This window comes from Salmo trutta, chromosome 17 (genome assembly GCF_901001165.1).
Source record: "Salmo trutta chromosome 17, fSalTru1.1, whole genome shotgun sequence".
NCBI classification, from domain to species: Eukaryota; Metazoa; Chordata; class Actinopteri; order Salmoniformes; family Salmonidae; genus Salmo; species Salmo trutta.
Genome location: NC_042973.1, coordinates 41,507,011 through 41,531,174, shown reverse-complemented (window position 1 = coordinate 41,531,174; position 24,164 = coordinate 41,507,011). Strand labels below are relative to the sequence as shown.

Below are 24,164 nucleotides of genomic sequence, written 5' to 3'. Positions count from 1 at the left end.
CCATACGCAGTAAAAGCGGATTTCTCTAAAATGTTGAGCACAAATTAGTTTATATCCCTGCTAGTGAGCATTTCTCCTTTGCCAAGATAATCCCTCCATCTGACAGGTGTGGCATATCAAGTAGCTGATTAAACAGCGCCTTGTGCTGGGGACAATAAAAGGCCACTGTAAAATGTGCAGTTTTGTCACAACACAATGCCACAGATGTCTCAAATTTTGAGGGAGCGTGCAATTGGCATGCTGACTGCAGGAATGTCCACCAGAGCTGTTGCCAGAGAATTGAATGTTCATTTCTCTACCATAAGCTGCCTCCACTGTCGTTTTAGAGAATTTCGCAATACGTCAAAACAGCCTCACAACAGCAGACCACGTGTAACCACGCCAGCCCAGGACCTCCACATCCGGCTTCTTTCACCAGCGGGATCATCTGTGACCAGCCACCCGGACAGCTGATGAAACTTTGGGTTTGCAAAACCAAAGAAATTCCGCACAAACTGTCAAACGTCTCAGGGAAGCTCATCAGCCTGCTTGTCATCCTCACCAGGGTCTTGACCTGACTGCAGGTCGGTGTCGTTACCGACTTCAGTGAGCAAATGCTCACCTTTGATGACCACTTTCACGCTGGAGAAGTGTGCTCTTTAAGGCTGAATCCCGCTTTCAACTGTACCAGGCAGACAGCAGTATGGCGTCGTGTGTGTGCGGTTTGCTGATGTCAACTTTGTGAACAGAATGCCCCATGGTGGCGGTGGGGTTATGGTATGGCCAGGCATAAGCTTCGGATAACGAACACAATTGCATTTTATCTATGGCAATTTGAATGCACAGAGATCCTGAGGCCCATTGTCGTGCCATTCATCCGCCGTCATCACCTCGGTTCAGCATGATAATGCACAGCCCCATGTCGTAAGGATCTGTACACAATTCATGGAAGCTGAACATGTCCCAGTTCTTCCATGGCCTGTATACTCACCAGACATGTCATGCATTGAGCATGTTTGGGATGCTCTGGATTGACGTGTCCGACAGTTTCTTCAAGTTACAGCCAATATCCAGCAACTTCGCACAGCCATTAAAGAGGAGTGGGACAACATTCCAAAGGCCACAATCAACAGCCTGATCAACTCTATGTGAAGGAGATGTGGTGGCAAATGGTAAATCACACCAGATACTGACTGGTTTTCTGATCCACGCCCCTACCTTTTTTTTAAGGTATCTGTGACCAATAGATGCATATCTGTATTCCCAGTCATGTGAAATCCATAGATTAGGGCCTAATGAATTTATTTAAATTGACTGATTTCCTTATATGAACTGTAACTCTGTAAAATCTTTGAAATTGTTGCATGTTGCGTTTAAATTTTTGTTCAGCGTAGTTTACCATACATTGGTATTTAAAGAGTCTTAATACGGTAGCATCATCAGTAACCTGGATATATCAGGATAAACATGTGGACATTGTGCTGAAGCAACATAAAATCTAAACAAGGCTCATTTAGATTGGTTCGAGTTACAAACTAAACCTAGCAGTGCTCTATCATTCAATATATCTGGTTCCACTACTGCATTGGTAAACTTATGCATGGGAGTTGCTGCAGTATGATTATTGCAGGTCTATGTCTGTCTGTTTCTAGCGTGGTCTGCTCTGAACTCTGATTTTAGCTGTACAGTAGATTGAGACAGTTGAACTCCCTCACGCTGTCATAACACAAAGGCATTGTGTGGCTCGTGGCGGAAAACAATGTAATCCTGCACCTGGGGTGTGTTTTGACAGATTTGCGCATATCAATATCATGACGGAAAACACAAAGCGTACAAAAGAAGCACCAAAGGAAGATGAAGGAGAAGTAAGAAGGTCTTCAAAAACCAAATAAATACCTCATGGTAATGGTAAGATGCCTTATTGTTAAAGGTAACATGGGTATCAATGTTTTGAGCCTAAATGACAGATGTCCTACTGGTAGAGAAATTCCACTGTAGTGTAAAATGTTGTTAGGATGTCAAGGCAGGATGAGAGAGAGAGAATCAAACCACATTGCTTATTATTGTCACACAGAGAGTCTAGAATGCTGTTTAAAAAGAAAGAAAGCAACAACACCTCAAATAAAAAACTGGGCTAGGATCAGCGGTCATGGCCAGGCTTTGGCAGAGATACCTTGGCCAACGCTGGAGAGCAGGGGACCATTCACCTTCTCCCTCTAACCACTAGGGTCACTTGGTCCAGTATACTGTATGCCATAGGACAGTCTGGGTTAAGAAAGCCAGAGGCTAAGATCCAGAGCCTAGAGAACAGTTCATTCATATAATGATACTAGCCATGCTTACGCTACCAGCTGGCATATGAAACAACCTCCTCATTCTACCCAGCCCAGCAGATAGGTGCATTGAAATGTGTGGTTTTCCAGGGTCAGCCATTTTAGTACGGCGCCCCTGGAGCAAATTAGGGTTAAGTGCCTTGCTCAAGGGCACATCGGCAGATTTTTCACCTTGTTGGCTCGGGTTTTCGAACCTGCAACCTTTCGGTTACTGGCCCAATGCTCTAGCCGCTAGGCTACCTGCCGCCCCAAGACAGTACGGTTTTGTCTTTCTCCTCCTGTACAACGGAACTTCCATGGGAAGCATTGCTAGGTTAGAGCAGGCAGGCAGGGGCAGTGGTATGACTGGTGGATGTAGTATTAGAGGTTAAGGTTCAGTGAGGACCAGAGGAGGCCATCTGTGATCAGCTGTGGTAGCTGGGCACGGCTTGCTGTTTCTGGGAGAGGCGCAGCAGCTCCTCCCTGATGGCCTTGATGAGGGAAGCAGAGGAGTGGTTGGGGGGAGAGGAGGACTCCTCTGGAGGGTAGCCGAATCCGGTTGTGTGTGTGTCCAGGTGGCCCAGGGGGGATGAGGGCTCCCTTAGTGCACTTCTACTAGGCATCTGGAACATAGAGGAGGAGGAGTAGTCAGGGTAGCCCAGAAGAACCTGATGCAAACAGGGAAGGAGGGAAAGGAGGAAAAAGAGAAGAGAAAGAAGTTTTAGGAGAAAAGAGGAAAGTGTGTGTTTTTACTTTGCTTATTTCACTACAGTTCTCAATAGATCATGGGAACGTTCATCTCTACAGATTGACAGCTGGGAGGTAAAATAACTACAGATTACATTTACATTTAAGTCATTTAGCAGACGCTCTTATCCAGAGCGACTTACAAATTGGGATGCAGGATCTTCATTTGCACCAGTTTGCTACAGCAGGAAAATTATCCTGCAGCAACAGGAAATGTGAAATATTATCTAGATTATAATTCATGGACTTTTGTGACCCGTTTCAGGAAACTAGACGTTCGTCACAAGTCATGACTTCACAGGAGAGTCATTTTAGCATAAAAAAAAAATTCTAAATGGAACATGTGAACTTTGATGTGCCTTAATAACAAACTTGTATGCCATCTGGAAATATGAATACAATTGTTAAATTACGAGCCTTGTTGGTTAAGCCACAGAAAAAGTCAGCAACCTTCCCACTAGCCATGATTGGCTGAGATAATGAGTGGGCTGGACATGCCGAGACAGAAGTTCAGATTGGTCTGCCAATCCGAATTTTGGTCAGTCTGTGTTGGTAATCCTGGAACGCGGCTTTAAAAAAAAGAATGTGTCATGTAGTGGAGCATAAACGTTGCTCTCCACTTTCTGGAGGATCGAGTTTTGAAATCAGTGAAATTAGAGTATGATATCTAAAGAAATGGAGAAAACACCTGTCTCCAGATTACATCAACAAACTAAGGGCAACCGTGGCATATCATCCGTGACAGGGAGACGCGTCCATCATGCATGATGATGTATATGGGTATGATAGTCTAACTTGCTACATTTTCAGATATTATATGTTTCTAATTTTGACATAAAGTGGTTTCATTTCAAGCTAAAGTGTACTGTTAGCTAGCTAGCTAACATTAGCCGGCTCTCCCTAGCTAATGTTACGTGTATGACGTTATTATTCGTATCCCAGAACTGTTTGCTTTGCTACTTAGAGCCTAATGTTAGCTAGCTAACACTGAACCTGGTTGGTTAGCTCCCAGCAGATTCATGCAGGGTAGTAACGACATGATTTAGCACTATGCTCATTGTTGTTTAACTAGCTAATGTTAGCTGGCTGGCTCGTTAGCTAAAGTTACGTGATGTGTGTGATCTTACACGTTGTTTTCCTAGCTAGGTTCATTGTTTACCTAGTTAGCTAGCTACATGTTTTAAGCTAAAGTGTACTGTTAGCTAGCTAGCTAGCTAGCTAATGTTAGCTGGCTGGCTCCCTAGCTAACATTACGTGTATGACGTTATTATTCGTATCCCAGAGCCATTTGCTTTGCTAGTTAGAGCCTAATGTTAGCTAGCTAACATGGAACCTGATTGGTTAGCTCCCAGCAGATTCATGCAGGGTAGTAACAACATGATTTGGCATTATGTTCATTGTTGTTTAACTAGCTAACGTTAGCTGGCTGCCTCGTTAGCTAACGTTACGTGACGTGTGTGATCTTACGGCTAGATTAATTCTTGACCTAGCTAGCTAGCTACATGTCTTACGCTAAAGTGTACAACACCCGTTGAATATGGCCAGTGTCAGTAAACGTCTGCAAAAAAGTATCATGAAATTGTTGCCAGCAGAGCTGGTTAGGCTGTTTTCATGTTATCCAGAGGTAAACAAATCATCGGCCAGAGCGCCAAGTGTGCGCTCTGAACGCTCCGAGAGCAAAACGAGATGGGTGAGGCTAAAGCTTAAGAGGGTGTGAGCGATGCTGAATGGGTGTAGACAAAGAAGAGCTCTTCACTAGATACCAAAACATTTTCTCAAAAGTGAGTTTACAAGTTTATCAAATTTCAAAGCAGAATTACTTTGCCATTTTGGAGCTCTGAGTCTCTACTTTTATCCAATGTAAAAAAAACACAATTTCAAATTGTGCTACATAAGACCAAATCCAGGTGGTGAGTCACATGTTACGTTGGGGTTGATACATTCTTCGTCTGACATTTCAAAGTGAAAATGACAAACTACAGAAGCCTTTTTAAACTTCAAATACACTACATGTTTTCCTTTTCCTGGGTTGCAGGCAAGTTCTCCTGCAACAGGGTGATCAAATTAAGAACCTACATCTGTACAGTGAACCAACATCCATAACTACAGAACTCAAACTGATATGCAGCCACATAAAGTCTAGAAGAACCAGAGCATGCCATTGTAAAGTATATTTGGAGATCTAGAGAGGCTAGCTGGAGGAGGAAAGGATTAAAAGCGGAGGTACAGTTAGTCTCATAAGGCGGTGTGAAGTCAGAGCAGGACTCACAGGGTCTCTGGTGGGTCTGAAGTCATCATCAGCGTACGGTCCCCACCCTGAACCTCCAGTCTGACCTGGAGGGGCCCTGCCCCCCGCCGGGTACCCCCCGTTGATCCGGCTCCCAAGACCCATCTGGGTCAGGTGATGGAGCTGGGCACCTACAAACAGATGCACGTACGAGCACACACAAAAACATACATATCAACCCTCAGGCATATCTGACATTTAATCCTCACTGGCCTGTAATACACTTTGATGCAGTTCCTTAACATGCACGCTCTGTGCAGCAGCAGCACTCCATAAGACAGAGTCCATTTATATTAGTGTAACTCTCACAGCACACAAGACACATACTCTTTTAAGACTCTTTAATAATTCAATAGAGACCAGGCTGTTTGAGGCTGACAGGCTCATGGGAGAGAGTTGAGTAGTCTGGGTTAGACACACATACATCCAGTGACTGTTGAGCTGTGTGTGTGTGTGTGTGTGTGTGTGTGTGTGTGTGTGTGTGTGTGTGTGTGTGTACCTGTGGTGCCCCCTACTGGTCGTGGCCTGGCTGAGAAGGGGAGGTCTTCAGTGTACAGGCCCCTGGTGGAATAGTGGCTGTCTGGGGGGAGCTGGTCAACGTGTCCTGGGTCACCTGGTGGCAGGTAGCTGGAGCCCTGGCCCTGTCTGAAATACAGTACAAATGTCAAATAGAGGTCCTATTGTATAACGTCATAGCTTCTATGATGTGCATCAGCTGTAGACGTCGGTCATTGTTTCAGTGTGTGTGTGTGTGTGTGTGTGTGTGTGTGTGTGTGTGTGTGTGTGTGTGTGTGTGTGTGTGTGTGTGTGTGTGTGTGTAAATCAAAAGAAGATCAACCAAAGCAATCGCCACCATGTCTGTCCTTTATTGGGCAGTTAGGAGACTGGATCAATTAAACCAGTGGATCCCAACTCCGGTCCTCGAGTACCCCCAACAGACCCCCGGACAAGCACAGCGGATTCTACTTGTCAACTCATCATCAAGCCATTGACAAGTTGAATCAGATGTTTTTGTCTGGGGCTACAACAAAAATGTGTTCTGTTGGGGTTACTTGAGGACCGGAATTGGGACACACTGCATTAAACTACTAAAATAAAGATGAACTAAATCATGTATGAGGCCCAATTCCCTGCCCTCCACATGGACACACGCAAGGGAAAACATCCCCCCACTAAAGATCTGGGAATATGAGACCATAGATTCAATGTATGGCTCAATGTAGCCTACAGTATGTATGGGTCAATGTAGCCTACAGTATGTATGGCTCAATGTAGTCTACAGTATGTATGGCTCAATGTAGCCTACAGTATGTATGGCTCAATGTAGCCTACAGTATGTATGGGTCAATGTAGCCTACAGTATGTATGGGTCAATGTAGTCTACAGTATGTATGGGTCAATGTAGCCTACAGTATGTATGGGTCAATGTAGCCTACAGTATGTATGGCTCAATGTAGCCTACAGTATGTATGGCTCAATGTAGCCTACAGTATGTATGGCTCAATGTAGCCTACAGTATGTATGGCTCAATGTAGCCTACAGTATGTATGGCTCAATGTAGCCTATAGTATGTATGGGTCAATGTAGCCTACCGTATGTATAGCTCAATGTAGCCTACAGTATGTATGGGTCAATGTAGCCTACCGTATGTATGGGTCAATGTAGCCTACAGTATGTATGGGTTAATATAGCCTACCGTATGTATGGCTCAATGTAGCCTACAGTATGTATAGCTCAATGTAGCCTACAGTATGTATGGCTCAATGTAGCCTACAGTATGTATGGCTCAATGTAGCCTACAATTGTGGGGGAAAACATAAGAAAAATGAAAATGCTCTTCCTATCTTCTCAGAGTTAGTTAGCTACACATACTACTACATTATATCACATACAGTTGAAGTCGAAAGTTTACATACACTTAGGTTGGAGTCATTAAAACTTGTTTTTCAACCACTCCACAAATGTCTCGTTAACAAACTATAGTTTTGGAAAGTCGGTTAGGACATCTATGTGCATGACACAAGTAATTTGTTTACAGACAGATTATTTCACTTATAATTCACTGTATCACAACAGTGGGTCAGCAGTTTATATAACCTTTGTGCTCGCATCGGTGAATTCAAAGTCAAATTACGCTGCTTTCATGTGTCCTGTTTACAGAGCAGAGGAGCTTTGGTTTTTTAAAGCGTGACAATGAATACATGTAGGCTTATTACAGCAACATTTGAGCAGTAGCCTAGGCTGGCTACTCAACTACGAGACATTGCACCATACAGCAATGCTGCATTCAACCCCACCGGTGACATGTTCTAAGTTTAAATGCTACAACCGAGCTGCGTTTTTGTTGTTTGGAGTTATTAAATACTTTTTGATTAGAGTCGCAGCATATTATGCACATCTGCAAGCACAGCAGCAAAGGCTGGACAAATATTATTTCTCTCTTCTTTTGTTTTAATATGTTAAAATGCTATATACAGCATCCTATGTACAGTTGAAGTCGGAAGTTTACATACACTTAGGTTGGAGTCATTAAAACTCGTTTTTCAACCACTGCACAAAATTCTTGTTAACAAACTATAGTTTTGGCAAGTCGGTTAGGACATCTATGTACATGACACAAGTAATTTAAACAGCTTGGAAAATTCCAGAAAATGATATCATGGCTTTAGAAGCTTTGATAGGCTAATTTACTTAATTTGAGTCATTTGGAGGTGTATCTGTGGATGTATTTCAAGGCCTACCTTCAAACTCAGTGCCTCTTTGCTTGACATCATGGGAAAATCAAAAGAAATCAGCCAAGACCTCAGAAAAAAAATGGTAGACCTCCACAAGTCTGGTTCATCCTTGGGAGCAATTTCCAAATGCCTGAAGGTACAAAGTTCATCTGTACAAATAATAGTACGCAAGTATAAACACCATGGGACCACGCAGCCGTCATACCGCTCAGGAAGGATACACGTTGTATCTCCTAGAGATGAACGTACTTTGGTGCGAAAAATGCAAATCAATCCCAGAACAACAGCAAAGGACCATGTGAAGATGCTGGAGGAAACAGGTACAAAAGTATCTACATCTACAGTAAAATGAGTCCTATATCGACATAACCTGAAAGGCTGCTCAGCAAGGAAGAAGCCACTGCTCCAAAACCGCCATAAAAAAGCCAGACTACAGTTTGCAACTGCACATGGGGACAAAGATAGTACTTTTTGGAGAAATGTCCTCTGTTCTGATGAAACAAAAATAGAACTGTTTGGCCATAATGACCATTGTTATGTTTGGAGGAAAAAGGGGGAGGCTTGCAAGCCGAAGAACACCATCCCAACCGTGATGCACGGGGGTGACAGCATCATGTTGTGGGGGTGCTTTGCTGCAGGAGGGACTGGTGCACTTCACAAAATAGATGGCATCACGAGGCAGGAAAATGATGTGGATATATTGAAGCAACATCTCAAGACATCAGTCAGGAAGTTAAAGCTTGGTGGCAAATGGGTCTTCCAAATGGACAATGACCCCAAGCATACTTCCAAAGTTGTGGCAAAAAGGCTTAAGGACAACAAAGTCAAGGTATTGGAGTGGCCAGCACAAAGCCCTGACCTCAATCCTATAGAAAACTTGTGGGCAGAACTGAAAAAGTGTGTGCGAGCAAGGAGGCCTACAAACCTGACTCAGTTGCACCAGCTCTGTCAGGAGGAACGGGCCAAACTTCACCCAACTTATTGTGGGAAGCTTGTGGAAGGCTACCCAAAAAGTTTGACCCAAGTTAAACAATTTAAAGGCAATGCTACCAAATACTTATTGAGTGTATGTAAACTTCTGACCCACTGGGAATATGATGAAAGAAATAAAAGCTGAAGTAAATCATTCTCTCTACTATTATTCTGACATTTCACATTCTTAAAATAAAGTGGTGATCCTAACTGACCTAAGACAGAATTTTTACTAGGATTAAATGTCAGGAATTGTGAAAAACTGAGTTTAAATGTATTTGGCTAAAGTGTATGTAAACTTCTGACTTCAACTGTATGTACTGTATCTCTATGGTTAGCTACTCACCGCTGTAGTAAGCCTTGGACTGAAGGAGGGGACATTCCTAACTCAGCGTATCTCTGAGGAGAGAGACATGTTGTCAGGACAAAGACACAGGCACTGGGATGGATAAGAGAGAGACGGGCATTTTGTCAGGACAAGACACACAGACACTGGGATGGACAAGTAAAGACTACAGGGACCTCACTGAAGCGTGCAGATCATGTACAATCAAAATCGATATCACCCAATAACACAGTATATATCCAGATAAAGCACTTTACACATTACATTTACATTTACGTCATTTAGCAGACGCTCTTATCCAGAGCGACTTACAGTAGTGAATGCATACATTTCATACAATTTCATAATTTTTTTTTCTGTGCTGGAGCATAATATTGCTATTTTTGTTGATTGAATGTTACATTACGCTATGATAGATTTTGGCTGAGAGTCCAACATCGTACAGCAGACTAAGCTTTGGTGTTTTGCAGGGAGAAATGGAGAAATAGCCTATGGGCTTCTCTGGTTTCAGCTGGATGTTGTTCTCCTGCTCTAACAGTGACCTTTCAGAGCACATTAATGCACGGAACCAGAACAAGCATGGAGAATGGCTTTTATGAGAGCACAGATGAATTTAGAGCTCTCTACACCTGAGGTAGGCAACAGTCTTTATTGGGCTGGTTTTAGACAACAGAGCTATTACTCTGCTAAGACGTCTGTATGAATTTAAAATGACTGGGAGTGAACTTTATACAACTAAATAGGAAAGGTCAAAGAAAATGTTCATATAGAAAGTTGAAGAGCCTAACCTTTATTTGCTCTTATCAAATATATTCTGTAACTTATTAAAGTCTGCTCTTGCCTCAAATGCCTTAAAATAAACTTTGAACAGCAGAAGGTTTTATATTTAAGAAAGGAATGCAGTGTACATTTAAAGCACTGGCATATCCACTACTATTACATTATACATATAGTGTTGAATCTGAACTGGAAACTCCCTAATATATATATAATTCATGATCAACAGCTCCTTCCTCACATTTGAATGTATATTATATTGTAAATCTTCCTAGTGTAATCAGTGTAATTGGAACACACGCTATAGCAGTAATCTCATATAACCACACATAACACAATGCACTATCTTATCGTTTAATTCATTAGCATGGTACTGCCTTGAGGGCAATTACGAACTAGTCCTTTTCTTTTTTTAAGCACGGTCAAAGGGTTGCTGCATTGCACGTTAAACAGAGGACTGTACTGTAGTGTAGATGACAAGTGTTTTGTTGCGCCTTATGGCAAACAACCATACCAAACCACCAGCAGCCTTACGTCTCAAAAGGTTGGACTGTGCAGCTCACATGTCCTAAGACTTAGGAGTTTGTTAGGAACATATGTACAGTAGTTGCAGTATTACTGAGCAGGCTTATGGCTCGTGCAATGTACTGTAGTAGTGTAGTGCTGCATTAAGGTCTTATGTGCTGTAGTAATGTAGAGTTGAGTGGGGTCATGGGGGTGGGTGGGCGAGACAGACGGAGACGTCCTCCACTGATTGGTAACTAAGAAGATCTAATTAAACCGGAACATGTTGTAAATACAGTGTGTCTGTGCGGAGCGTCAAACTGACATTGAAAACCTGAGAGTTGTGAGGTAAAGGAGGAAAAACACTGAGCATAAAGAGTCTTATCGTGACGTATGTAACAGTTATCCATATTACATTAGGAAAACGGTGCACTGCTACACCTCACGCTTACGGAAGCTGGTGCAATCCAAAAACCAAAAACCAAAAACCTCGAACTTACGAGAAACCCTTCGGTGTCAATTGCAACTCGTCTGTAGCAGGACAAGGACCAAGCAGGAGAGCTGTCAGTAGGCCCCAGAGGTGTTAGTGAATCAATAGAGCTGTGGAGGGGGAGGCCATACAGACTCACCGAGGAGAAGGGGCTGAGTGCTGGGTAAGACGAGCCCCAGGGGCGGGTTCCACCGCGGGGTGGGGGGCTGGAGCTGGGGAGGTTGGAGTTGACACCAGTTAAGGTGAGGCCGGCCGTGCTGCCCTGGGAGGTGGGGGAGACCAGGGCAAAGGCATCGTCCAGCAGAGAGTGCATCTGCTGCCGGGCCTCCTCGATGGAGGGCTGGGGGGGCATGTAGGGGGGCGGGGGAGGGGCATGCCCCGGAGGGGGCGAGTTTGGGCCCAGGAAGACGTCGTCGTTGGGGGAGGGGGTCCCGGACTCTGGGGCCTGGTCAGGGTCCGACTGGGAACAATAAGAGACTAGATTTGACTAATGTAAAGAAGAGAGGAGAAAGATGGTCATTAGCCAAAGCCATTATACACATCATGACTAATCTTCATTCAGATCAGTTTGGAGTTGGAAAAAATATATATATAAAGAAAAATGTTTTTACATTTAAAAAACAAATGTGATTCCGTTATATGTTTTGTAACAACGCCAAAAGGAACAGAAATGTTTTATGTACGTTACATCTGGACCCGGATTAAGAAGACATTCCTCTCTGTTGACAACATAAAAGCATCCTTTAACTCTCTATAGTGTGTGTGTATACAATATGCTCCACAGGTATACCCACCACATAGGCCACGTTGTTGACCCCAGGGTATTTCCTGTAGGTGCCGTCGCTGTCGTTGGAGATCAGGCGGTCCTTGTCTGCGTCCGTCAGGCTGCCGTTCAGCTGGTGCTTCTTCTTCTGCTTGGGAGAACGCCTCCCCCTGCCATTGAGAGAGATGTCAATACAGAGTAGCAGCACATACAGTATTATGGAAGGGCAAACAAACATCGACAAACACACTGAAATGGCACCTTATTCCCTACATTTAACTATTTTTTGACCAGTTGGTCTAAAAATGGCACTAATCCTTATATAGTGCACTACTGTTCAGCTGCACTCAAAAGTAGTGCACTATATAGGGAATAGGGAGCCATTTCCGACGCAGAGACAGAATCAAAGTGTTTAGGCCTGGACTCTTATCTACTGGTCGTTTGGAATGGAACGGAGGCCCGGCAATCTGAATAGACATCAAACGTGAGGTTTTTTTATTCAATGGAGATATCTTTATCTTTCTCCCTAAAATGTTAGCAAACTGAAGGTGCATTTTAAAAACTCGTTCTACTTTTCCACTGTCTAAACTACTCTCCTACCGGTAGGAGATTTCTCCTCATTGTGACTGCAAAAAGCACCGGACGTTTCTACCAAGTTCAAAGCAAATTAGTCTAGATGTTTCTGGAGGACGTACAGCTCCTAAAAGGAATTTTCTCTGTCAGTCATCAGCGAAGAAAAGCTGGATGACATTCTCTTCAGAAAAAGTTCTGAATCGCGGTATCTTTTATAATGAGAAACATACAGACATAACGCAGTTCCCTCAGGTACATTTACTGCACAAGCACGCATGCACACCCCTCACTGTGTACACCCTACCCCTCCCAAACCCCAAATAACTGACCTCTTTTTAGGCTCCATGAACAGCGAGGGCATGTGGATGTCGGGGTCCAGGATCTTGTCGATCTGCATCTGGGCCTTGTGGTAGATGCGGTCCTGGTCCTTGGGGTCAGTGGTCAGACCGTTGTCCACCAGGTCGTCCATGGCAGGGAAGTCATAGTGACCCTTCCTCTTGGCCCGCAGACGGATCTTGTTCCGGTGGTGCTCGATCTCAGACTTGTGCCTCAACGCCACCTGGGTCTTAATAACAACAGCCAGACATGACTGCAGTGACTCACTAGGCCAGATGCAGCTTTACTATACGTACTGCATACTTCATTTGACCTTGATTTATACAGGTGAGTCTGACTGAGGATGACATCTCTTTTGTCTGTACACTCTTAAGAAAAAAGGTGCTATCTGGAAGCTCAAAGGGTTCTTCGGCTGTCCCCGTAGCACAGCCGTCAAACTCACTCCAAGCAGGGCCATGTGTCTGCTCCTCCCTTGTACACTAATTAGTAAGGAACTCCCCTCACCTGGTCGTCTAGGACTTCATTGAAAGACCTAGACGGCCCTCCGTGGAATGTGTTTGACACCCCTGCCATTGGAGAACCCTTTGAATAAGCCTTTTTGGTTCCAGAAAGAACCCTTTTGGGTTCCAGGTAGAACCCTTTTGGGTTCCATGGAACCCAAAAGGGTTCTACCTGGAACCCAAAAGGGTTCTCCTACAGGGACAGCCGAAGAACCGTTTTGGATGTCTAGACAGTGGAGAGACTAGAGAAGATCAGAGACACTCACATTAGAATCTACTGTTCATACATGCTCCCCATGTAAGGTAATGAATGACATTACTGTAACCTGCATACATGTGTCTGAGGAAGGGTGTTAGTGGGTCCTAGAGGTTCAGCGTCTCACCTCCTTGTTGAAGATGTTGTGTGTTTCTTGCCCACTGCCATTGATACCGTTGACAGTGGCGCCGTGGCGCCGGGCTGGGAAGGCCATGGGCTGCATGGCGATCAGCTGGATCTTATTGGACAAGCGCCGGCTGTCGTCGGCCGAGCGGGACATGCGGTCCACATGCTCGAAGATGGAGGCCGACGACAGCTGCTCGTCATGGCCGTTCATGGGTGGAGGACCTGAGGGGGACCAGGGAGGAAGACTAAGGTCAACATCACAGCCAGGCAAATTTGTGATAGAACTTACAGGTGTCATTCAACTATTTTCACCACCAGGGGGCAGATCCTTTGAAATAGATTCACTACTTTTAACATGATCAAGGTATGTTTTTATATGTATTCCAATGTAAGATAATAATAGTGTTTTTGTTTTGTTGGGAGCTACAACAAGAAAAAGGCATGTTCGTGGCAAAGCTAACGTTAAAACTACTGTTGTTCAACAACATTCATTGCTCCCCATCTCTGGGACGACACATCTGACATCTGAATGGTGGTGATTGATGAGAAGCACGACACAAAGCAACCACGACACAACAGACGTCACGTCACGGTCGCACAGACAGCAGCTACAGGTCCCAAAAGCCTCATGTCTATCAACACCGAGAGAAGTTGAACTGACAGAAAGCAAAACTCTTACCAATTCTATTCTTCCCTGAAAGCCAAAACAGACAAGACAGAGGAAGTGAAGTCACGGGGAAACAACAGACAGAGAGATTCAAGTTAACCAGATGACAAGGTCATTCTGTTTAAAACATATCCATATAGGCAAAAGTCTCTCCCTTCCATTTCTACAGGACTACGTCAGCGGTAGACCCAGAGCATTTAGAGAAAATACTGGAGGAGTCGGACATCGCTCTGCACTACATCATTACTGGTGTGTATACACTACTCTGAGTGCTATGTCAGGTCTTTGACCATCCACAGCAGAGGGTCATTTAGAAGAAGAAATTCCAGTGCTGATAACGTCCTGTCTCCTGGCCTCAGCCAAGCCTATTTAGACTGTAGAAAGAAGCGAAGGAGCCTCTGTTTAGCATGTTGAGTAGCAGCCCTGAGAGGTAGTGTGTGTGTGTGTGTGTGTGTGTGTGTGTGTGTGTGTGTGTGTGTGTGTGTGTGTGTGTGTGTGTGTGTGTGTGTGTGTGCAAGAGGAAGGGCTTTGAGGTCGTAATGCTGGAGCCATTCCTCTGTGGTGAGTCAGGTTCAGTCTGTGCCTGGCTGGCGTTGTCTCGGTCTCTGTCTGCACAGTGTACACACCCAGTAACCAGGCCAGAGTGGCACTACACAGGCCTTTCAACAGACTGTCAGACATACTACCTATCTCACTTTCACGGTAACTCAGTCTCTCCCCCTTCTCTTGCTCTCTGTCCCTCTCTGTCCCTCTCTGTCCCTCTCTGTCCCTCTCTGTCCCTCTCTGTCCCTCCTTCACTCCTGGTCTGTCTATCAGTTGCTTGTTTCTCTTCCTCCAAGTCTCTATTTCCCTTGTTTTTCTTCTCCCTCTCTCTGCTCCCCTGCCCCGCCTCCTCTTCTCTCTGTGTTGCCATGGACACTTGCCATTTAAAACATTGATGGGGATCTTGCGGGCCTGCTTGCTGTCGTTTGGCATGGCGATAGCTCTCAGGTTCTCCTCGGCTGACTCCCTCTCACGATCACTGGACCCAGCACTCACCATGGAGTCCCCGTCCGATGGAGAGATCCTGTCCCCGGAAAGCCACACACAAACTTGTCATGTTCGTACAAACACGCGAGCATGCACACACACACACAAACATACTTACACATGTATACAGTATAAACAATTCCAAAGCTCTATATACTATATAGAATGAAAACAACAGTGCTTTGAATAGTCATTTTTTAATTAATCAATTCCAGGGGGAAATACGTTTGTAATGGCTTTTTCTCAAAAGAAAAAAGCTTTTTGTCATAATCTATCACTAGGATTATTCCCATTGACAGTATAATTAAGTTCCTATCCAACTTGGTAGAACAGCTCTCCAGAGTCAAGGACATGTCAATATCAATCCTCTCTTTCAATCATTACCGCTCTAATCCCCTCCATTAGTGACAATGTGACAGCAAACCATCCCAGTCATCACCGGATTCAGAGTGCTGGCTGCCACTCCTGCATTCAAGCCTAAATCATCTGCTATTAGCTGAAGCAATTAGCGAGGAGAAATGATCTTTCAGTCAGAGCGACCATTCTCCCTTCTCATGAGAATAGACCATCACGTATTGACACCACTGATTTAGCTGTGACGGTTCGGCAGTGGAGAGGCCAGCGATAGGCTACTCCCCAAACTGCTAACCCTGCCGTGTGGGTCACGGGACAGAAAATGAACTGAGCTGTCCACAGTAGGTCAGAAAGGAAGTATATGTCACTGCTTTTACATTTTCTACCAGGATTATGTATCATAATATTTCATTTGTAAAGCGCATTTCCCACGCTCAATGTGCATAAGGTAGAAACCAAAAACACAAAACAAAGCTCAGCAACAATACATCAAAAAGTAGAAAAAACAATCACAATATATCAAACCATTACCTACTAATGCATTTCTATAGAAGGAAACCCCTTTAACAAAATACATCAAATGTCTAGTGTACTGTATTAATAATTGATTAAGACGGGCTGTTGTGAATGGAACATCTTTCAAATCCTGTCTACTGGAATCTCCCTGCTGAGGTGAATGAGGCAGAGCTGCACAGCCAGCCAGCCAGCCAGCCAGCCACACACACACACAGTGGGGGGGGCTACTGACCTTCCTCGTCTGCGTGCGCTGCGGGATGCCTTGGTGGAGGAGACGGAGGTCCCCTTTGACTTAGGGGTGGGGACCTCGCCGTTCTCCGATGCGGCTTCCTTGGCGCTGAGGTTGGGCAAGGGAGGGCCGGGGGCACCAGCCTCCTGGATTACCATGATGTCATCCTTACTGTGCTGGCCCAGGTGCAGCTTGGCAAAGTCAAAGCCCTTCACACTGGGAGCCTGGAGCTGAGGAGGATAGAGGACACACAGAGGAGGAAGGGATGGAGGAATGGCGAGACAGAGGAGGAAGAGAGAGAGAGAGAGAGAGAGAGAGAGAGAGAGAGAGAGAGAGAGAGAGAGAGAGAGAGAGAGAGAGAGAGAGAGAGAGAGAGAGAGAGAGCGGAGGGAGAGAGGAGGGGGATAAGAGAGAGGAACAGGAGCAGGAGGATATATAACAACAGGGAAAATGGAGAGATTGAGAGTGGGGGTGAGAGGGAGAATAAAAACAATCACAGTCATCGATTTGCCAGCTGCTTTCAGAGTCGAGGGAAGGTGTCATCAGACAGATATACGACCGCAGCGGGAGGGAGGACAGACAGACAGACAGACAGAAGTAGGCCAGGCAGGCTGCCTTTCCCCTCAGGAGAGAGAGAAGCGAGCGAGCGAAGCGACAGAGAGATGGAGGGGTAGTGAATTGTGAGTGACTGGGGCTGACTGAGTGATGGGGAGAGCGCAGGGAGAGTCCGACAGGCATGAATGAATTAAAAGCAGAGGGAGAGTAAAGTGGGGTAAACACAGGACTGTCTCTCTGTCTGCTATCCTCAAGGGGGTTCGTGCACTGGACTCTAAAGCCTCAGGGGCTGTCTCACAACACAGGAGTAGACAGAGAGACCTGAGCTGTGTTATGTTAGTGCAGTAAGTGGGTTTCTGGTGTTAAGAAAATCAGTCAAGTCACAGGGATTCCATTTAGAATATTGAATGAAGAAGAGGAGACTGGTTGACATTGCCACTCTCCCACAACATAACCCTCGACAGCATACATTAAATCGACATATGGGAATTGATTCTTCTGGTGGATCACACCGCTTTCTCTAAAATGTACTGCTCTGATGGAGTGAAACATGGATGGCTTCATGAGAGGCTTGCTCGATGTGCGTTTACCACTGGGTCCACTGGGAAGCTGTGTGCGGCTCTGCCGCTCTCCTTCTCTCTTTCTCTAAGTTTCTATCGCTCTCTATTCTGCATGTTAATAGCTAATATCCCCCCAACATCAGACACCCTCTAATTTCAGACACTCTCTAGCTGTTGGAGGATGTGTAAATATATACAGTTGAAGTGGGAAGTTTACATACACTTAGGTTGGAGTCATTAAAATTTCACAAATGTATTTTTCACAAACCATAGTTTTGGCAAGTCGGTTAGGACATCTACATTGTGCATGACACAAGTAATTCTTCCAACAATTGTTTACAGACAGATTATTTCACTTATAATTCACTGTATCACAATTCCAGTGGGTCAGCAGTTTACATACACTAAGTTGACTGTGCCTTTAAACAGCTTGGAAAATTCCAGAAAATGATATCATGGCTTTAGAAGCTTCTGATTGGCTAATTTACTTAATTTGAGTAATTTGGAGGTGTACCTCTGGATGTATTTCAAGGCCTACCTTCAAACTCAGTGCCTCTTTGCTTGACATCATGGAGAAATCAAAAGAAATCAGCCAAGACCTCAGAAAAAAAATGGTAACCTCCACAAGTCTGGTTCATCCTTGGGAGCAATTTCCAAATGCCTGAAGGTACCACGTTCATCTGTACAAACAATAGTACGCAAGTATAAACACCATGGGACCATGCAGCCGTCATACCGCTCAGGAAGGAAACGCGTTCTGTCTCCTAGAGATGAATGTACTTTGGTGCGAAAAGTGCAAATCAATCCCAGAACAACAGCAAAGGACCATGTGAAGATGCTGGAGGAAACAGGTATAAAAGTATCTATATCCACAGTAAAACGAGTCCTATATCGACATAACCTGAAAGGCTGCTCAGCAAGGAAGAAGCCACTGCTCCAAAACCGCCATAAAAAAGCCAGACTACGGTTTGGAACTGCACATGGGGACAAAAATCGTACTTTTTGGAGAAATGTCCTCTGGTCTGATGAAACAAAAATATAACTATTTGGCCATAATGTCCATCATTACGTCTGGAGGAAAAAGGGGGAGGCTTGCAAGCCGAAGAACGGCGGCAGGTAGCCTAGTGGCGGCAGGTAGCCTAGTGGTTAGAGCATTGGACTAGTAACTGAAAGGTTGCAAGATTGAATCCCCGAGCTGACAGGGTAGAAATCTGTCGTTATGCCCCTGAACAAGGCAGTTAACCCACTGTTCCTAGGCCATCATTGAAAATAAGAACTGGTTCTTAACTGACTTGCCTAGTTAAATAAAAGGTCATGTAAAAAGCTGAAGAACACCATCCCAACTGTGAAGCATGGGGCTGGCAGCATCATGTTGTGGGGGTGCTTTGCTGCAGGAGGGACTGGTGCACTTCACAAAATAGATGGCATCACGAGGCAGGAAAATGATGTGGTTATATTGAAGCAACATCTCAAGACGTCAGGAAGTTAAAGCTTGGTCGCAAATGTGTCTTCCAAATGGACAATGACCCCAAGCATACTTCCAAAGTTGTGGCAAAATGGCTTAAGGACAACAAATTCAAGGTATTGGAGTGGCCATCACAAAGCCCTGACCTCAAGCCTATAGAAATTTTGTGGGCAGAACTGAAAAAGTGTGTGCGAGCAAGCAGGCCTACAAACCTGACCAGCTCCGTCAGTAGGAATGGGCCAAAATTCACCCAACTTATTGTGGGAAGCTTGTGGAAGGCTACCCGAAACGTTTGACCCAAGTTAAACAATTTAAAGGCAATGCTACCAAATACTAATTGAGTGTATGTAAACTTCTGACCCACTGGGAATGTGATGAAAATAATAAAAGCTGAAATAAATCATTCTCTCTACTATTATTCTGACATTTCACATTCTTAAAATAAAGTGGTGATCCTAACTGACCTAATTTTTACTAGGATTAAATGTCAGGAATTGTGAAAAACGGAGTTTAAATGTATTTGGCTAAGGTGTATGTAACCTTCCGAATTCAACTGTATGTATATATATATATATATATATATATATATATATATATATATATATATACACACACATATACACACACATTTTGTGGGACATGCTGTATATTGTAAAATTTGAATGTATAGCAAACCACACATCATTTACTATACAACTTTTTAACCTAAATGATTCATACTAATTTATATGTTAGTATTAAACTGTTATCTACTTTCTCAAAACATAAGATTCATTTGTAAAACAAATAATGAGACATTATTTGGTTACAACACTGAAGAAGATGTGGGTGAAGAACCATTTTTAAGAGTCTACAGGAGGGCGCAGCGGGCTGCGCAATCAAAAGTTGACAGGCAAGTATTTTTTTACTGGAAGGTTAGCCAACGATCTAGTAAACACTTCGGATACGAGGTTGGTGTCTCTTTTTTTAACACAATTAAATGGATATGTCTTGTAATAGAACAAAATAGTAAGGTGGCCAATAACTGGGCCAATAATACGGGCCGTTTTTTTTTTGCTAAACCTCTTATCAAAAAGCTGATAGTAGTAGTACTTCAACTGAAATGTCAAACATGCTAATTGCTAACACGTTAGCGAACATTTTTGCGACACGAATAATCACAAAACATTGATGGCTTGATCAAAAGATAACCCTGCTGAAGGTAATATATTTCTTAAACGCTGTTGAATATGCATATAATACAGGGTGCTACGCCAAGCTTTTGTCTTTGAGAGGGAAATCTCTCCAGTATGATAAACCGGGCAGGCTAAGCAGTAAGCACCCATTGGTCTAGTCAACAACTGAATATCTAGGTATAAACACCACCACCCCACAGAGATCTAGGCTATGCTACTGATTCTACTCACACACTATTCACTATGTCGGGAGAAAACAAAAGAGAGAAAAAAATATTGAAACCTTGGCCTAGTCTAATGGGAACTACAGTACTTACTAAAGACTGATACAGTACATTATAGTATGGTATCCATCCAATATTTGGCCTATTTGGATGAGACTTCAAAAACTACAATGTTAAGCATCAAAAACATTGAAGCCAAGTATTCAAACAAGACTTAGTTTTATTATAATACGTAAACATGAGTACTAGGCCAAACTAGTTACCATCTCTGTGTGTCTGACCAATCGCTCTCTAAGGCCTGGAAACAGGTCAACACGTCTAATAAGGAGAGGACTACTTTCTTTATACAGTACATTGTACCTTCTGCTTTGCCTTCTTCCCTTTCAACACTGTTTTCTCTTTCTCCTTTTTCTCTTCCTCCTCCTCCTCTTCCTCCTCTTCCTCATAGCTCTCACCTTTCCGCGTGGGCTTTGTTTTTGGCTTGGGAGGAGGAAGCTTTGGCCCCTGAGCAGATGGAGTGGATGGAGATCGATACATGTGATGAGTTGACAAGGTCTCTGGGTGTTCACTACCATGGGACTTCATTGCCCCTTTAGTACAGGGACAATATGCTACCATCCTCTGCTCACAACAACCAATGGATCCAAGTCCACTACACAACCTATTTTGTTCAGGGTCTTCTACAAACTACTTGCTTCTACTTTGTACCTTCCCCTTTTTCTCATCTTCCTCCTCCTCCTCTTCTTCTTCTTCTTCCTCTTCCTCATCTTCTTCCTCATCCTCTTCCTCCTCACTCTCACTAATGGTTATTTGCCTCTTGATTGAAAGAGGAGACCTTGATTCCCTGAACGATGATTCCCTGAATGGTGATTCCCTTAACGGTGATTGAGTGGACTGAACAGAAACAGGAAAGAGAAATAGAAGTGGAAAGAGGGGATGTGTTATGTGATGATGGATAGAGGTGTTGGGCAGAGGTAGGGAACGATGTCTGATCATCAGTGTACGGCTGCCTAGCCCCACTCAAGCAGCCCTGGAGCCAAATGGCCCAGTTGGACGGAGAGGTTGGAGGAAGAGAAGGCAGACAGACTGATCCATCAGAGAGACAGGATGAACCCTAATAACTACACAGACAGACCAGACAGACTGATCCATCAGAGAGACAGGATGAACCCTAATAACTACACAGACAGACCAGACAGACTGATCCATCAGAGAGACAGGATGAACCCTAATAACTACACAGACAGACCAGACAGACTGATCCATCAGAGAGACAGGATGAACCCTTAATAACTACACAGACAGACCAGACAGACTGATCCATCAGAGAGACAGGATGAACCCTAATAACTACACAGACAGACCAGACAGACTGATCCATCAGAGAGACAGGATGAACCCTAATAACTACACAGACAGACCAGACAGACTGATCCATCAGAGAGACAGGATGAACCCTAATAACTACACAGACAGACCAGACAGACTGATCCATCAGAGAGACAGGATGAACCCTTAATAACTACACAGACAGACCAGACAGACTGATCCATCAGAGAGACAGGATAACCCTTAATAACTACACAGACAGACCAGACAGACTGATCCATCAGAGAGACAGGATAACCCTAATAACTACACAGACAGACCAGACAGACTGATCCATCAGAGAGACAGGATAACCCTTAATAACTACACAGACAGACCAGACAGACTGATCCATCAGAGAGACAGGATGAACCCTAATAACTACACAGACAGACCAGACAGACTGATCCATCAGAGAGACAGGATGAACCCTAATAACTACACAGACAGACCAGACAGACTGATCCATCAGAGAGACAGGATGAACCCTAATAACTACACAGACAGACCAGACAGACTGATCCATCAGAGAGACAGGATGAACCCTAATAACTACACAGACAGACCAGACAGACTGATCCATCAGAGAGATAGGATAACCCTAATAACAACACAGACAGACCAGACAGACTGATCCATCAGAGAGACAGGATAACCCCTAATAACTACACAGACAGACCAGACAGACTGATCCATCAGAGAGACAGGATGAACCCTAATAACTACACAGACAGACCAGACAGACTGATCCATCAGAGAGACAGGATGAACCCTTAATAACTACACAGACAGACCAGACAGACTGATAATAGCAGGGCCTAACAGTATACAAGAGACAGCCGCCAACATGTGTGTGTGTGTGTGTGTGAGTGAGTGAGTGAGAGGATAGAGATTAGACAGCCCCCAGCAGCAGCAGCAGTAGGCAGAGCAGATCCTAACTGTCTGGATAGCAATGAGTGTGTATTATGCAGGGTGTCTGTGTGAGCGCGTGCATGCGTATATGTGAGTGTGCGCATGTGTGTGAGTGTGTTGCTGTCAGCCAGGGGGATCTTGCAGAGCTGTGTGGAGCTGCAGTACAGCGGGGGCAGTCATGGGCAAGAACACAGCCGCTGTGCCTTACAGCAGTGAGAGCCAATTACTGTCGGGCTGCCTGCCACATAGGGAGCTTGTGATCCTCTCTAATGCATGGGATGCTGCCACATAGGGAGCCTGTGATCCTTTCCATGAATACACTGGATCACTGGACAGCAGGGGAGGGAGATAGGCTAAACTGTATAGGAATATAGAGTAGTAGTACTATCAGCACAGGGGCAAAACTCCCACTTAAGTCACATTTTCACTTAGTCTCCAATTGACACCAAAAGAATTCTACTTAAGTTGTAGGATTCGCCCCAGAGACCCAGCCTGAGACTACCACAACCACCCTATATCGCGAGAACTACAGCCCTCCAATCATAACAAGGAAGTAGTGTCTCATACAGACATGGAGAAACAGAAGTGGATTAGAGGAGTGCACTGTCAGGGAGATATAGAGGCCTAGATATAGATATGTCCTTTAGAGGGGCGATAACCGTATAACACAAACAGTGGAGACACAGAGGAGTCGACTGGCTGATAACACATCTCTCTCCATGTAGTGTGTGAAGGTAGAGGAGGAAGAATAGCTGTCAGTGTCAGCGATAACTAACAGTACAATGTACTACGCACAGAGGTGCTGCAGATATATATATATATATACACATACACACACAGTGAGAACATGTTCAGAACAGAAAAGACTGAAACAGTAACCCTACAACCCATAGCCTGTGTAGAGTAGGGCCATATAAGACCGTGGCTATGGACAAAGAGACAGGCAACATAAACATGTAAGACCCAACACACCCAGACATGACAGCAGGTTGAAAGAGGTGAATAAACTCTAGGATCATGCTCCTTGGCACATCGTCCCTCCTCCTCCCCTCCTCCTCCTCCAGTCTCTTTATTTCTATGAGGTTTTTGATCACCTTCTGTCTCTGCTGGACAGTGGTCATGGCGTCGGGCTGGAACTCCAGCTTGTCGGTGCGACACAGCTTCCAGTACAGGATGGAGATGATGACGATGGCCACGCCTAGCGGCACCACCACGCCGACGATGATCCACACGCTGGTGTTCTCCGTGTCCGTGGGAGGGTAGCCCGCCACCTTCTCCACAGCTACAGGACCATAGAGACATACTTAACACGTAACATGATATAGAATATTATAGAGTGTGTGTACATCATGTATGTGCAATTACATGTGTGTGTGTGTGCATCTGTCTGTGTTTATATATCCCCAT

General features: G+C 44.4%; 1 protein-coding gene across 4 annotated transcripts in view; it reads right to left on the bottom strand.

Annotated features, from left to right (window-relative positions):
- Positions 1 to 1,273: 1,273 nt before the first annotated feature.
- LOC115152208 (UPF0606 protein KIAA1549) overlaps positions 1,274 to 24,164 on the bottom strand; it is an 87,067-nt gene continuing 64,176 nt past the window's right edge. The window contains exons 11-21 of one of the 4 annotated variants that reach the window (XM_029696812.1): positions 23,852 to 24,039; positions 16,502 to 16,728; positions 15,294 to 15,436; positions 13,705 to 13,925; positions 12,815 to 13,050; positions 11,944 to 12,082; positions 11,289 to 11,636; positions 9,379 to 9,431; positions 5,825 to 5,970; positions 5,308 to 5,456; positions 1,274 to 2,959 (exon numbers count right to left, since the gene is read on the bottom strand). In XM_029696812.1, the coding sequence (XP_029552672.1) occupies positions 2,717 to 2,959; positions 5,308 to 5,456; positions 5,825 to 5,970; positions 9,379 to 9,431; positions 11,289 to 11,636; positions 11,944 to 12,082; positions 12,815 to 13,050; positions 13,705 to 13,925; positions 15,294 to 15,436; positions 16,502 to 16,728; positions 23,852 to 24,039 (2,093 nt within the window). In that variant the 3' untranslated portion in view covers positions 1,274 to 2,716. The remainder of the gene's footprint in view (positions 2,960 to 5,307; positions 5,457 to 5,824; positions 5,971 to 9,378; positions 9,432 to 11,288; positions 11,637 to 11,943; positions 12,083 to 12,814; positions 13,051 to 13,704; positions 13,926 to 15,293; positions 15,437 to 16,501; positions 16,729 to 23,851; positions 24,040 to 24,164) is intronic. The other 3 variants (XM_029696815.1, XM_029696814.1, XM_029696813.1) reach the window with 3 other exon arrangements.